Genomic DNA, 16,692 nt, shown 5'->3' on the forward strand with positions numbered 1-16,692 from the left:
GTCCCAGCACCCGTTAAAAAGCTTCAAGAATCAGACTAATTCAACTCAACAATTTTTGAAAAAAATCCACAGCTCAGCAAAGGTGCAAATTTGTTCCTAGCTCTGTGAACAGTTTTACAGAAAAAAGTTTTCAACCTCTGTAACACCAATTAATCGCCCCAGTTAATTCAAATTATAGCAGATACTTCCGTTTCATCTTTAAGTGGCTCATCCAATTTTTTTCCCTGTGACCTATTTTTAAAAAATCCTAGATGTAAAACTTTTGATAAATAGGACATTCCACTGAAACCCAAGTCGGGCTATTTATCTGATAGAAGCCATGGGTGAGCCAGACCCTTCCCAATTTTATTCTGGCAAAACAAACGTCATCCTTTTAGCTCCATTAACGACTTTCAGTACATAGGGATAGTCGTAGGCCATTCAGCCCCTCAAGCCTGTTCTGCCATTGAGTGAGATCATGCTTGGGTTGTAATTTATCTCCATCCATCTGCTGTGGCTCCCCATCCCTTCATATCTTTATCCAGCGAATGTCTACTGATCTCCGATATAAAATGATTAACGGGTCGAGGATCCAATTCATCATCTGGTAACTAATTGATCTGCCACTGGAAACAGTTTGTCTTTATTTAACCTGTCAAATCTATTCATGTCTGGAACGCCTCTATTCAATCTCCTCTTAACCATCTCTACTTTAAGGATAATAATTCCAGCTTCTCCAGTCTCTCCACATAACTGAAGCCCCTCATCGCTGGTACCATTCTAGTAAATCTCCTCTCCAAGACTTTGACAGTCACCAGGATTAAATTATCAAACCTTTCTCACCCATGACTTTGTCGGTAGGAAAGGTGAACAAGTTGCTGTAAAAACTCAATTGCTTCATTAATGACTGTTAAGGAAGGAAACTTGCTGTCTTTAGCTAGTCTACATTATACGTGACTCCATGTCACTGTGGTAAACTCTTAACTGCTCTCTAAAATAATCCAGCGGTGTTCGAGAAACCCACCCCCACCCCCATCCCATCCATCAGTCTCAGGGCAACGAGAAATGGGCAATAAGTGCCAACCTTACCATCAACACCCATATCCCAAGAATGAATTTTAAGTAAATCTTTCAATTTGCCATGTCTTTCTCCACCTTCAAAACACATCTCATTGATTGAATTTCTGATCACCTCTTCTTACCTCCCTGTCCCCGCTTGATGTCCATACCCTTTACAGAGCATCTTGGGCATATTGCTTCATTAGAGATCCTACCTTAGTGCAAACGATCACTGTTACCTCTCTGGTGAATGCCTCAATAAAGTTCACCTTGTCTGAACCAGTGGTTGAAGATGAATATGCAAAAACGGTGGATAAGAAAAAAAATAACCACCTATGCCTGGAACCCCCAGAAATACATTTTCCACCTCACCCCAACACCCACTTTCCCCATGCCCCCCCCCCAACCTATCATCGACTTCAGGAAGCGTAGCACGACACACACACCCGTCTACATCAATGGCTCTGAAGTAGGTATAGCTTTAAGTTCCGAAGGTCGATAGCTTTAAGTTCCTGGGGGTCACCATCACCAACTGTCCTGGTCCACTCACGTTGATGCAACAGTCAAGAAAGCCCAACAACGTCTCGACTTCCTACAGAAGCTAAAGAAATTCAACATATCTGCATCGACTCTCACAAACTTCTACAGATGTGCCATACAGAGCATCCTATCCGGCTGCATCACACCTCGGTATGATAACTGCTCGGCCCAAGATCGCAAGAAACTGCAGAGTGTGGTGAACTCAGCCCAACGCATCACACAAGCTCCCCACCCCCACATTGATTCTGTATACACCTCCCGCTGCCTCAGGAAGGCAGACAGCATTATCAGAGACCCCTCCCACCCAGGCATTGCCTTCTTCCAGACCCTTCCATCATCAGAAGATATAGAAGTCTGATACAGGGGCTGGTTTAGCACTCTGGGCTAAATTGCCGTCTTTTAAAGCAGGCCAGCAGCACGGTTCAATTCCCGTACCAGCCTCCCCGAACAGGTGCTGGAATGTGGCGACTAGGAGCTTTTCACAGTAACTTCATTTGAAGCCTACTTGTGACAATAAGTGATTTTCATTTTCATTTCATTTCAAGTCTGAAGACCCGCACATCCAGACATAGGAACCTTCTTCCCCACAGCTACCAGACTCCTCAACAACTCTCCCTCGGACTGATCTGTTCCCTGCAAGAACACTATTCACAATGCCCTATGCTGCTCTTGTTTGGCCTTGTTTCTCACTGTAACTAATCGCTATTTGTTGATGTACCATTTGTCAATGTTCTCTGTTGATTATTCTTTTGTCTACATGTACGTACTGTGTACATTCCCTTGGCCGCAGAAAAATACTTTTCACTGTACTTCGGTACATGTGACAATAGATATCAGTCAATCAAACTCTGCAATTCCCTTCATAAACCTCTCTGCTTTCTCTGCCACCTTTAATTTTAAGACTCCCTTTCAACCCTACCTCTTGAACCCAGTATCTGCTCATGTGACTCCGTGTCAAATTCTGTCTGGTAACGCTCCTGTGGAACACGTTTTTGTTATGTTAAAAGGACCATTTAAATATAATAGATTTCGAACGCAACGGGCTTTCTAGATTTTTGCAACTTTGTGTCTGACGTTAAAAAAAAAGGCACAACATGTATTTTTCATGAAGTCAGAGTCGCTTTAAAGAGAATAATTTCGAGTGAGAGGTGGCTGGATCTGTCAATTCCGGGTTTATTAATCAGTAACGTGCATTTTGCATTGAATCCTCCGCAGGAACACCTGAAACACACAAGGAGCCACTTGGTAAGTTACACTGTTTAAAAATGTACCACACCAGGCAGCTTGCTGCAAAGTTTTATGTAAAACTGCTGTAAACTTTAACCCTCTCACGCCCTCTTAACAAAATCTATCTCGCGTTCCGCTAGATGAGAAAAAGTAACCACGGGGGTTTTCCGCTTGTAACTGTTCCGGAAACACCGCTCCCTGAATCATGGCCATACCCGAGGAAATCAGGAGACTTCTGGAAGGTAATATTCTAATCTGAAATGTCAATGAATGTGTTAAAATTCCTCTTCTGTATTTGGACCAGGAAGGAAGGGGGCTGAACAATTTCCACTGTATATTTCGCTCCTCTCAAACTGGGAACGGCTTGTACCCGGGTTGGTAGAATGACTCGCTAACTAACTTTTGGACGAGGAGCGGTCTATTTTGACAAGAAAGATTTTTTTTTAGAGAGGGACTGTTGATACGCCCAGTTTGCCAGCTCTGTCCTTCTGGAAACATAGTGCTGTGTATTTTGATGTTGGGTTGAAAATGGTCTCAACAAAGGTCACCACTCAATGCTGCCACTTTGCCGATTTGTTGGTGTGCTCCTTTGGGCTGACAATAGGGGCAGTGACTTGGTAACATGGCAGCGTTCTCCCTTCACTATTGCTGCGACAAAATCCTGGAACCCCCTCCCTAACAGCACAGTGGGTGTACCTACACCACATGGGCTGCAGCGGTTCAAGAAGGCAGCTCACCACCACCTTAAGGGAATTATGGATGGGTTATACATGCTGGCCTCGTTATGAATGAATTAACAAGAAATCCTCGGCTGGCTTGAGGGGCGTTATGTGGCTGTGCAATGACATGACCCAGATGGTGCCAGATGTTGGACTGTACTCTCCGCACCCCGATCCCGAAATCGTGTTCGGCGATGGGGCGGAGAATCTGTTTACCCGCATGAAATCGGGAACGGCGCCGGTTCCACGATTCTACGCCTGCCCGAAAAGCGCCGGACTCGGGGAGCATGCCATGCCGAGTATCCACCAAGTCAGGCCACTCCCTGAGGCCCGCGCCGCTATTCACCGCCCCCGATCGGCCGAATTCCCCATGCCGTGTTTCCGATGTGGTCCTGCCCTTCAGGAAACTCGCGAGGTGGCTGCGGACTCACTCCGGAGCCGCCAAAGTCTTTAAGAACCTCCTGTGGTTGGAATAAATCTGAAACATCAGCTATATGTCCTTTTAGAATTTTATAAAATATCTCTTACAAAATAATGCTTGTCGTTTGCTGCTTGCATTAAGATGCACTGTACATTATTCTGCTGCTCAGTGCTGAGAGTTTACACAAGCTGATACTGAAGTACGTAAACCAGGTTCAACCCATCCAGCTGTTCTGCCTTTCTGGTTAGAACCTGGTTGTTCTGTATCTTAGCTCCATTTACCACCCGTTCTCTAACCATTTAAACTTATTAGTCACTTTGAATTGACCATAGCCACATGTGTTATGAGGGCATTCCAGACTTGCACTGCTTACTGTGAGGAAGTGCTTCCTGACAGCACCTTTGAACAGACTCACTCGAAATGTAAGGTTATGGCCCCTTGGTCTGGACTCTCCTGTTCTCCATCCAACACATTAAACCCCCCACCCAAAAAGAACCCCACCCCTTAACAGTCAATGGTAACCAACTCTCCAAAATGGAGAATGAACAAATCCCAACTCTTATGGAACCCATCACATGTCCCCCCTTAGGACAAATTTTGCCTTCTCCAGGGCTAAGAACTCCAGTAGGCCCCCCCCCTCCGCCACTCTGAGACACAGGGTGGACAAGCTGACGTCCATCCCAACAGGGGTGATCAATGAGGCGAAGGCTAAGACACCTGCTCCCGTCTGCAGCTCTGGCCGGTAATTCCGCCTGGTCCAGCACCCTGAAAATGGCTTCCGGGGGACAGGGCTCCACAACTCCGTGCAAACTGCCCTCCACAAACTTTCCAACTTCGGGCAGGACCAGAGCAAATGCACATGATTCGCAGGAACCCTCCCACACCGCTACACCCCCTCAAAAAGCTGGTTAATCCTTGACTTTGTCAGGTGAGCACGACACCAGCTTCAAATGTATCAACCCAGCCTCGCAAATGAGGTCGAGACATTCACCCTCCACAGCACCTCAGACCACAATCCCCCCTCCAACACTACTCCCACCTCCCTTCCCACTTGGCCTTGATCTCCATGGACCCGTTATCCTCCTCCAAAATCCTCCCATAAATCTCCGAGATGATCACCCTCTCCAGCAACGATGAGGAAGGCGCTATTGGGACGGTGGGGAAGACCTTCCTCGCGAAGTCTCGCACCTGCATGTACCGCAAACTCTCCTCCCGTGTCAGCCTGATAGACCTCTGGAGTATCACCTTCCTTACTCTGGCCAGACAAACGAGGAAATCAGCCTATCCCCCCCTTGAAAAACGCCTTCGGCCAAAAGACCGCAGGCACTGAAACAAAAATAAAAATAGCGATAAAATGTTCAGCACAGGGCTAAGTAGCTGGCTTTGAAAGCAGACCAAGGCAGGCCAGCAGCATGGTTCAATTCCCGTACCAGCCTCCCCGAACAGGCGCCGGAATGTGGCGACTAGGGGCTTTTCACAGTAACTTCATTTGAAGCCTACTTGTGACAATAAGCGATTTTCATTTCATTTTTCATCTTCACCACCTGCATGTTGGAGGAATAGTTGTTTGGTTTCTGTATCCCATCAAGTTGCTAAATAATTTCAATGAGATTATCCTTCATGTTCTCACCTTCGCACCCTGTTTTTATCCTAAGTTTGCCCTTTTGGTCCCACATAATTTCTGGTGAATCTGTTCTGTGCTTCCTCCAAGGTCTTTAAAAAAAATAAATTTAGAGTACCCAATTCATTTTTTCCAATTAAGGGGCAATTTAGCGATCCAATCCACCTACCCTGCACATCTTTGGGTTGTGGGGGCGAAACCTATGCAAACACGGGTAAAATGTGCAAACTCCACACGGACAGTGACCCAGAGCCTGGATAGAACCTAGGACCTCCGCGCTGTGAGGCAGCAATGCTAACCATTCCGCCACCGTACTGCCCTCTCCAAGGTCTTTTTAAGGTCCATTTAGAGCACCCAAATTTTTTGTCCCAATTAAGGGGCAATTTAGTGTGGCCAATCCACCTAACCTGCACATCTTTGGGCGAAACCCACGCAGACACGGGGACACGTGCAAACTCCACACAGACAGTGACCCAGAGCCGGGATCGAACCTGGGTCCTCAGCGCCGTGAGGCAGCAGTGCTAGCCACTGTGCCGCCCTACTTCCTCCAAGGTCAATATATCTTTACTGTGGTGCAGTGTGCAGACACTTCACATGGGGTCTAACCAGAGCAATGATGACATATCTTTGGCCCTGTCCCTTTGAGGTGAAAGCAAACATTCAACACTTAATTTTAATGGCAGCCGATAGTTTGTGTTCAATTGTTGTTTGTAGAATCGAAGATGCTTCAAATATGTGGGTGGGGGTGGAAATATGTTTTGATATCCCATGATTTGAAGGAGTCCAATGGGTGCCAAAATGTAGAATTAATGGCTCTGGAATCACAGGCGCTTTCACTTTTGCTGTTTTGGCAGGCAGCTGGTGGAGAAGGTGGTCTGCTGCCTAAATGGACTGACTTGGTTAACTTTACAAATTAAAATCAGATGATGTGTTGGGTGGGTGAATCGGCCACTCTAAATTGCCCCTTGATTGGAAAAAAAAAAAATAATTGGACACTCTAAATTTATTTTTAAAAAAGAATTGAAAATTTTAAAAAAGAATTGAAAATCAGAGTGATGGTATTTGGCACAAATGCACCCTGGGAATTGTTGTCCACAAGTGTCACATGATGCACCATGTGTCTGTTATTTGGATCCGCCTCTTCACTGAGTCAAAACACAAAGCCCAGGCTTTGAAGAAGAGGACAGGACCACTAATGTTCCTGCAGAAACAAGCAGCTTGCATTGGGAGAACCTTTCACAACGCAAGGCTGCCCCAAAGCACGGTAGCACAAGTGGCTAGCACTGTGGCTTCACAGCGCCAGGGTCCCAGGTTTGATTCCCCGCTGGGTCACTGTCTGTGTGGAGTCTGCACGTTCTCCCCGTATCTGCATGGGTTTCCTCCGGGTGCTCCGGTTTCCTCCCACAGTCCAAAGACGTGCAGGTTAAGTGGATTGGCCATGCTAAATTGCCCTTAGTGTCCAAAAAGGTTAGGAGAGGTCATTGGGTTACGGGGATAGAGTGGAAGTGAGGGCTTAAGTGGGTCGGTGCAGACTCGATGGGCCAAATGGCCTCCTTCTGCATTGTATGTTCTATGTAAAGCGTACAATTTACAGTGTAGCCACTATTGTTCTGTAGGAAACGTGGCAGTCAATTTGTGAACAGCAAGTTGGCACAAACGGCACAGTCCCGTCAAATGTACACACCCGAGTAACAATTCTGAAATTGCTTATGAGTTTTGTTAAAATTTATTACTCATGAGGTGTGTGACACTTGCGAAGAAAAACTTAAATTGATTTTATTGAGCCCGATTCATTGGCAGGTATCCAGTTTAGATTTTGTGACAGGTTGTTTTCAGACATTGATGGTGCTTCATTGACACAGTTACAAATTTCTGCTGCTGACGAGAATATTGTTACACGTCACGGAAATGTTCTTTTCAATGACGAGGCTCACTCGTTGAATCCGGTGTGAACTGCATGTACTCTGAGTCTCAAAGTGTTTGTGGTCAGTCAGGGGCAGTGTTTTTGTTTTTGACAGGAAACTACACTGGTATATTTTGAAGTGTCAGTGGTGCTCTGTCTGTCTCTCTCTCGATCGGGCTAGAATGAAAGATATTCCAGCTTGCTCTAACAGCTGCCTGTGCAGTTGGTGTAATGTTCTGCTTGTTGACTGCACTGCACCTCTCTCGGTGAGTTGAGAGAGCAGAACACTGAATGATCAAATCTTTCTGACTTTGTGAAGGTTGCTTTTTGATGTTGTCTCTTGTTTCTTTATCTCCTACTTTCACTATGACTGCCCAGTTTTGTCCCTCATCCATTTTGCACACTTTCTCATTAATTATGCACTTGCATGCTCAGTCTCCAGCTTTTTTTAAAAATGGAGTTGTACGATTGCGGCAAACATTCATCCCGTTGTTGTGTTACGCTGCTTCGTGTAGCATAAACTGCTTCCTTGATGTATGCTTTGACAAAGGAAGCTCCAGACTATGAAATGAGTTCAACGTGTTTATTGAACTATTAACACTTCTGAAATGAGTTTGACGCTCTGCTAATCTAGCTGTAGTAACTCAGTCTAACTTTACCAGCCTGCTCTAAGCCACGTGCTGGGTGTGATGCTGTTGATCAACCCGGATGTATTCCCTATTTTTAAAAAATACATTTAGATTACCCCATTATTTTTTCCAATTAAGGGGGCAATTTAGCGTGGCCAATCCACCTACTCTGCACATCTTTGGGTTGTGGGGGCGAAACCCACGCAGACAAGGGAAGAATGTGCAAACTCCACACGGACAGTGACCCAGAGCCAGGATCGAACCTGCGACCTCGGCGCCGTGAGGCAGCTGTCCTAACCACTAGGCCACCGTGCTGCCCCTGATGTACTCTCTAGATGTCTGTCTGTGGAAAGAGGCAGAGCATGTGTGCCCTGTCCTTTTATATGGGTTGTGAAGTGCCCCCTTGTGATAATGCCACCTCTGGGTGTCCTGATTACCCATTGGTTGTGTCCTGTTGTAATGATCCATTGGTTGGTATGACATCACTGGTGCTCCCTCTAGTGGTTACTTAGTTGTAGTGTATTTACATTAACCCCTTGTGCATATACAGTGATGCATATCACCACACCCGCAAGCAATTCAAAATGGATGACGTGGTCATTTATTCCATGCTTGTGGAGCTTGTCGTGTTTTAGTGTCTGCACTCACAACCAATTAAGAACTTCTGGTGTTAGGAAAGGTGTTATATAAATGTAAGTTTGTTGTCCTTGCTACCATGGGCCTAGATGTAGAGGAGGTGAAGGGCGAAAGATATCCTCGTGCAATGCTCTTGGCCTGAAGCTGGTTCAAAGCACTGACTGGAGTAACCAGTTGCTGTATTTATTCTTCTATTATCAGAGCTGTTATGAGTTACATTTTACACTGGAATAACCCCGCTGGTCCAAGTAGCTATGAGCAGCAAGGTTCAAACCAGAACACCTGCTCAGCTTATCGAGAAAGTTTGAGATCTCTTGTGTTTTCGCCAAACTATCTTTGCCATTTAGTTGAAGGGTCAATAACAAGGGGGCATAATTAAAGGTGGAAGGCAGGAGGTTTGGAGGGGATTTGAGGAAACGATTTTTCGCCCACAGGGTGGTGGGAACCTGGAATGCTCGGCCTGGGTGGATAGCTGGGATGCACGGCCCGGGTGGATAGCTGGGATGCACGCCCTGGGAGGATAGCTGGGATGCACGGCCCGGGTGGATAGCTGGGATGCACGGCCTGGGTGGATAGCTGGGATGCACGGCCTGGGTGGATAGCTGGGATGCACGGCCTGGGTGGATAGCTGGGATGCACGGCCTGGGTGGATAGCTGGGATGCACGGCCTGGGAGGGTAGCTGGGATGCACGCCCTGGGTGGATAGCTGGGGCAGGACATTCACAATCTATAAAAAGTATCAGGATGAGCACTTGAAATGTCACAACATTCAATGCTACAGGCCAAGTATTGGGAAGTGGGATTAGGGTAAATTAGTTTGTTTTGTCGATGAAGATGGAATAGGCCGAAAGGCCTCTTCTGTCCACTAGGATTCTGCGATTTATAGTAAAGAAAGGTCTTGTATAACTGCAAGCTTGGGATATGCTAAACAACCAATGAACTACTTTTTGAAGAAAAAGCGCTGCTGTGGAAAACTCAACAGCCGACATGTGCCTGACAAGGTCCCATGAATAGTTGTCACCAGATAATCTGTTAGATTGAGGGTTAAATATAGGCCAGGAGAATTCCTCTGCTCGTTAGTGTCCCGGGATCTTTTATTCCCACATAGGAACTGGAGCTTTGGTTTAACCCTCCTCTGAAAATGACACCGCCGACCGTGCCGCACCCCCTCGGTACTGACACCGCCGACCGTGCCGCACTCCCTCGGTACTGACACCGCCGACCGTGCCGCACTCCCTCGGTACTGACACCGCCGACAGTGCCGCACTCCCTCGGTACTGACACCGCCGACCGTGCCGCACACCCTTGGTATTGACACCGCCGACCGTGCCGCACTCCCTCGGTACTGACACCGCCGATTGTGGCACACCCCCTCGGTACTGACACTGCCGGCAGTGCCACACCCCCTCGGTACTGACACCGCCGACAGTGCCGCACTCCCTCGGTACTGACACCGCCGACCGTGCCACACCCCCTCGGTACTGACACCGCCGACCGTGCCACACCCCCTCGGTACTGACACTACCGGCAGTGCCACACCCCCTCGGTACTGACACCGCTGATCGTGCCACAGCCCCTCGGTACTGACACTGCCGGCAGTGCCGCACACCCTCGGTACTGACATCGTCGATCCTGCCGTACCCCCTCGGTACTGACACCGCCGACCGCGCCACACCCCCTCGGTACTGACACCGCCGACCGTGCCGCACTCCCTCGGTACTGACACCGCCGACCGTGCCGCACCCCCTCGGCACTGTCACTGCCGACAGTGCTGCATCCCCTCGGTACTGACATCGCCGATCCTGCCGTACCCCCTTGGTACTGACATCGCCGATTGTGGCACACCTCCTCGGTACTGACACCGCCGACAGTGCCGCACTCCCTCGGTACTGACACCGCCGACCGTGCCACACCCCCTCGGTACTGATACTGCCGGCAGTGCCACACCCCCTCGGTACTGACACCGCCGACAGTGCCGCACTCCCTCGGTACTGACATCGCCGACATTGCCGCACTCCCTCGGTACTGACACTGCCGACAGTGCCGCACTCCCTCGGTACTGACATCGCCGACATTGCCGCACTCCCTCGGTACTGACACCGCCGACCGCGCCACACCCCCTCGGTACTGACACCGCCGACAGTGCCGCACTCCCTCGGTACTGACACCGCCGACAGTGCCGCACCCCCTCGGCACTGTCACTGCCGACAGTGCCGCATCCCCTCGGTACTGACACCGGCGACGGTGCTGCACCCCCTCGGTATTGACACCGCCGACAGTGCCGCACCCCCTCGGTACTGACACCGGCAACAGTGCCGCACCCACTCGGTACTGACATCGGCAACAGTGCCGCACCCACTCGGTACTGACACTGCCGACAGTGCCGCACCCCCTCGGTATTGACACTGCCGACAGTGCCGCACCCCCTCGGTACTGACACCGCAAACAGTGCCGCACCCCCTCGGTACTGACATCGCCGACAGTGCCGCACCCACTCGGTACTGACACCGCAAACAGTGCCGCACCCACTCGGTACTGACATCGCCGACAGTGCCGCACTCCCTCGGTACTGACATCGCCGACAGTGCCGCACTCCCTCGGTACTGACACCGCCGACAGTGCCGCACTCCCTCGGTACTGACAACGCCGACTGTGCCGCACCCCCTCGGTACTGACACCGCCGACTGTGCCGCACCCCCTCGGTACTGACATCGCCGACAGTGCCGCACCCACTCGGTACTGACACTGCCGACAGTGCCGCACCCCCTCGGTACTGACACCGCAAACAGTGCCGCACCCCCTCGGTACTGACATCGCCGACAGTGCCGCACCCCCTCGGTACTGACACCGCAAACAGTGCCGCACCCACTCGGTACTGACATCGCCGCCAGTGCCGCACTCCCTCGGTACTGACACCGGCGACAGTGCCGCACCCCCTCGGTATTGACACTGCCAACAATGCTGCACCCCCTCAGTACGGACACTGCCGGCAGTGCCGCACCCCCTCAGTACTGACACCGCCGACAGTGCCGCACCCCCTCGGTACTGACATCGTCGATCCTGCCGTACCCCCTCGGTACTGACATCGCCAACATGCCGCACCCCCTCGGCACTGTCACTGCTGACAGTGCTGCATCCCCTCGGTACTGACATCGCCGATCCTGCCGTACCCCCTTGGTACTGACATCGCCGATTGTGGCACACCTCCTCGGTACTGACACCGCCGACAGTGCCGCACTCCCTCGGTACTGACACCGCCGACCGTGCCACACCCCCTCGGTACTGACACTGCCGGCAGTGCCACACCCCCTCGGTACTGACACTGCCGGCAGTGCCACACCCCCTCGGTACTGACACCGCCGACAGTGCCACACCCCCTCGGTACTGACACCGCCGACAGTGCCGCACTCCCTCGGTACTGACACCGCCGACCGCGCCACACCCCCTCGGTACTGACACCGCCGACAGTGCCGCACCCCCTCGGCAGTGTCACTGCCGACAGTGCCGCATCCCCTCGGTACTGACACCAGCGACGGTGCTGCACCCCCTCGGTATTGACACTGCCGACAGTGCCGCACCCACTCGGTACTGACATCGCCGACAGTGCCGCACCCACTCGGTACTGACACTGCCGACAGTGCCGCACCCCCTCGGTACTGACACCGCAGACAGTGCCGCACCCCCTCGGTACTGACACCGCAAACAGTGCCGCACCCCCTCGGTACTGACACCGCAAACAGTGCCGCACCCACTCGGTACTGACACCGCCGATAGTGCCGCACCCCCTCGGTACTGACACCGCCGACAGTGCCGCACCCCCTCGGTACTGACATCGCCGCCAGTGCCGCACTCCCTCGGTACTGACACCGCCGACAGTGCCGCACCCCCTCGGTACTGACATCGCCGCCAGTGCCGCACCCCCTCGGTACTGACACCGGCGACAGTGCCGCACCCCCTCGGTATTGACACTGCCAACAATGCTGCACCCCCTCAGTACGGACACTGCCGGCAGTGCCGCACCCCCTCAGTACTGACACCGCCGACCGTGCCGCACCCCCTCGGTACTGACACCGGCAACGGTGCCGCACCCACTCGGTACTGACATCGCCGGAAGTGCCGCACCCCCTCGGTACTGACACCGGCAACAGTGCCGCACCCTCTCGGTACTGACACTGCCAGCAGTGCCGCACCCCCTCGGTACTGACACCGGCAACAGTGCCGCACCCACTCGGTACTGACACTGCCGACAGTGCCGCAACCCCTCGGTACTGACACCGGCAACGGTGCCGCACCCCCTCGGTACTGACACTGCTGGCAGTGCCGCACCCCACTTGGTAGTGACAACGGCAACAGTGCCGCACCCCCCCCCGGTATTGACAACGGCGACAGTGCCGCACCAACTCGGTACGGACATCGCCGACAGTGCCGCACCCACTCGGTACTGACACCGCCGATCGTGCCGCACTCCCTCGGTACTGACATCGTCGACGGTGCCGCACCCCCTCGGTACTGACACCGCCGGCAGTGCCGCACCCCCTCGGTACTGACACAGGCAACAGTGACGCACCCCCTCGGTATTGACACCGCCGACAGTGCCGCACCCCCTCGGTATTGACACCGCCGACAATGCCGCACCCCCTCGGTACTGACACCGGCAACAGTGCCGCACCCACTCGGTACTGACATCGCCGACATTGCCGCACTCCCTCGGTATTGACACCGCCGACAGTGCCGCACTCCCTCGGTACTGACACCGCCGACAGTGCCGCACCCCCTCAGTATTGACACCGCCGACAGTGCCGCACCACCTCGGTACTGACACCGCCGACCGTGCCGCACTCCCTCAGTACTGACACCGCCGACCGTGCCGCACTCCCTCAGTACTGACACTACCGACAGTGCCGCACCCGCTCGGTACTGACACCGCCGACCGTGCCGCACTCCCTCGGTACTGACACTGCCGACAGTGCCGCACCCCCTCGGTACTGACACCGCCGACAGTGCCGCACCCGCTCGGTACTGACACCGCCGACAGTGCCGCACCCGCTCGGTACTGACACCGCCGACAGTGCCGCACCCGCTCGGTACTGACACCGCCGACAGTGCCGCACCCCCTCGGTACTGACACCGCAGACAGTGCTGCACCCGCTCGGTACTGACACCGCCGACAGTGCCGCACCCGCTCGGTACTGACACCGCCGACAGTGCCCCCCCCCTCGGTTCTGCAATGAGTGTTAGCTTAGATCTCGTGCACAGGCTCAAGTGAGGTTTGAACACGACCTCTGTCTGACCCGGGTGAACTGTTATTATATTCTGATCCAATATATTATCTCAGTTTGTTGCTAACGTGCAACCGGCTATTCTAAATTGTCCTTCCTGTACACTCCCAATGAATTTGATTTAATTAACCATGAATAATATTTCACAAGAAGGATTGCTTCGTCACAATGCACATTTTGACCTGATCAATTTCTATTACAGAAAGTGGCTCTAATGTAGAAGGCATTTCACTTCTGAGTGAAGCTACTGGGCACTTTCTTCTGTGTGTTAACCACTCCTTAAGACATAAGAGGCAAAGTAACTCTTTCAGCTGCACTTATTCATAGAATTTACAGTGCAGAAGGAGGCCATTCGGCCCATCGAGTCTGCTCCGGCTCTTGGAAAGAGCACCCTCCCCAAGGTCACCACCTCCACCCTATCCCCATAACTCAGTAAGTAGTCAATGAAACTTTTCCCACCTTATTCCCTTCGAGCAGTGCAATCCCACTGGCAGAATTTGATGTTGATCCGTCTCCAGTCACTTAAATACACTTGTCTGTACTTCAAGCACTGACCCAGCTGAAAGATTCTTCCGGGAACTAAGCTGTAACGCCCCAGCTATGAGGCAAATGCCACAGATGGGTTTCTAACAATCTTCTCAGCAGGATTTGCACTTCTGTCCCAACCAAAACTGCTCTCATTTCGTGGGTAGAATCGTCACAATTTCAAACTATCTGCCTTTCAAAACACATTCCACACCTACTTTATCCCATCAATCTGATGTCCACACCTAGGTTTGAAATGAGACAGCAGGCCCGCATATAAACCATTCGGCTGGCCTCTGCTTTTTAACATAACACTGATACTTGGCCATCTCACAGTTAAATTTACAAAAATACTGCCCGAATAAATATTTATTTGTGCAAGTTTCAACTAAAATTAAAACCGATTTGTAAATCTTCACACTGGAAGAATTTAGTCATTCTTCCACAATCTGGTCCAAAAAATGCATAACATTGAGTTAAAAACACTTTTTAAAATTTTGTATACATTGGGAGAATTTCCTCAAGTGGCTTCACTGTGCTTAGAGAAGTGAACATTAAGTACTTGGCAAATGGACCAGGATATAAATGTTTAAACGTGCTTGGGTCAGAACTCCTTTCCTGCTTAAGTGAATGGCAGGGGATTTGAGCCACCTGGAATTGTGCGCAGGAAGCGTCAATGAAAAGGGGCCTGGACCCATTGGGATTCTGCACAATGGTGAATGGAAGGGGTTTATGCCAGTTGGGATTCTGTACAAGATTGAAGGCGAAAACTAAAATAGAGGAGACTCTAGTCTCGTACCATGTGTTTGACATTTTCTTTACAGTGCTCTCTGAAATCACTATGACTACTTTGATCCACCACTTTGAAGAAAGCCCATCACCCTCTTTGGGGTAATTGAGGATGGGCAATTGGATGGCCTTGCCAGTGACACCCACACCCTGGGAATGCCATGATCTTTGCCCCATTTCTGGAGTTGGATTATCCCAAGGCAGCGCAGTATCAATGTATTGTGACATTCTTCAAGAAGTGCTAGCTGTTCTATCATAAACATTTTATTCGCGGGTCACCTGTTTTAGATTTGTTTCTGGCTTGTTTTATCGTTCTTTTTTTAAAAAATAATAAATTTAGAGTACCCAATTTATTTTTTCCATTTAAGGGGCAATTTAGTGTGGCCAATCCACCTACCCTGCACATCTTTGGGTTGTGGGGGCAAATCCCACGCAAACACGGTGAGAATGTGCAAACTCCACACGGACGGTGACCCAGAGCCGGGATCGAACCTGGGACCTCAGCGCCGTGAGGCTGCAGTGCTAACCACTGCGCCACCGTGCTGCCCTGTTTATTCGTTCTTTTAAAAAAACAATTGTTGTTTTTAAATTCTTCACAACTAGTGATGAATGAAGATCAATTATATATTATGTGCATCCAAGTAACTTAAAGCATTGTGATCTGTCTAAGTCTGCATTCCTGCTGAAAGAAAGGCAATTTATTGAACTATTCCCATGACCAGCTGATTAATTCAATGGATAATATGAAAAACTAGTTGTCTTTCCTTCCGAAGGTCCTGTTTTTTTGATTTGACTGGTACGGTTTGCCCTCTGGTGCCAATACTTGCATGGTCACTTTTGAAGTATGATTCCAATGGTGTGGTGGGGTAATTGGCCATAAAGTAGAGATGATCTGGAGGAGATTTGATAGAGGTATGCAAAATAATTTGAAATTTTAATAGACGGAATAAGGAGGAACACACTCCAGTAGTACTCCTCAAACAACTAGATTATCTGTTTTAGTGATGTTATGTGGGAGCCAGCTGTGCACAAATTGATGCCATGATTTGGCATTACAACTACATTTCAAAGTGTATTTCTGTTCTGCTTCAGGGAATACATTCCTGTTGGTAAAGTGTCACGCGATGTGTCGTGATGTGAGCAGTGTTTGCACGGACTTTGCAGTTCTCCACCTTAGATTGAATGAGCATCAGCTCTTCTTAACCCTCCTGTCGTGTTTGGAAGAATCGATAGTGTGGGCACCTCTAACTTCTCTGTTTTGAGGCTCACAAAGAAATATAACAAATCCATTGTCTCAAAGCTCAACCGTGAAAGGCACTATATATGCTTTAATTAAAATACTCTCTTCAAATAGCATGTTAAGTG

The 16,692-nt window shown here is 50.5% G+C and overlaps 1 protein-coding gene across 1 annotated transcript in view; it reads left to right on the forward strand.

The window, feature by feature from the left end:
• The first annotated feature begins 2,554 nt into the window (after positions 1-2,554).
• LOC140398650 (src kinase-associated phosphoprotein 1-like) overlaps positions 2,555-16,692 on the forward strand; it is a 514,762-nt gene continuing 500,624 nt past the window's right edge. Inside the window, exons 1-2 of the mRNA XM_072487554.1 lie at positions 2,555-2,823; positions 2,946-3,047. Coding sequence (XP_072343655.1) covers positions 3,011-3,047 — 37 coding nt within the window. The 5' untranslated portion in view covers positions 2,555-2,823; positions 2,946-3,010. The remainder of the gene's footprint in view (positions 2,824-2,945; positions 3,048-16,692) is intronic.

This window comes from Scyliorhinus torazame, chromosome 21 (assembly GCF_047496885.1).
Source record: "Scyliorhinus torazame isolate Kashiwa2021f chromosome 21, sScyTor2.1, whole genome shotgun sequence".
In the NCBI taxonomy this organism is placed as follows: domain Eukaryota; kingdom Metazoa; phylum Chordata; class Chondrichthyes; order Carcharhiniformes; family Scyliorhinidae; genus Scyliorhinus; species Scyliorhinus torazame.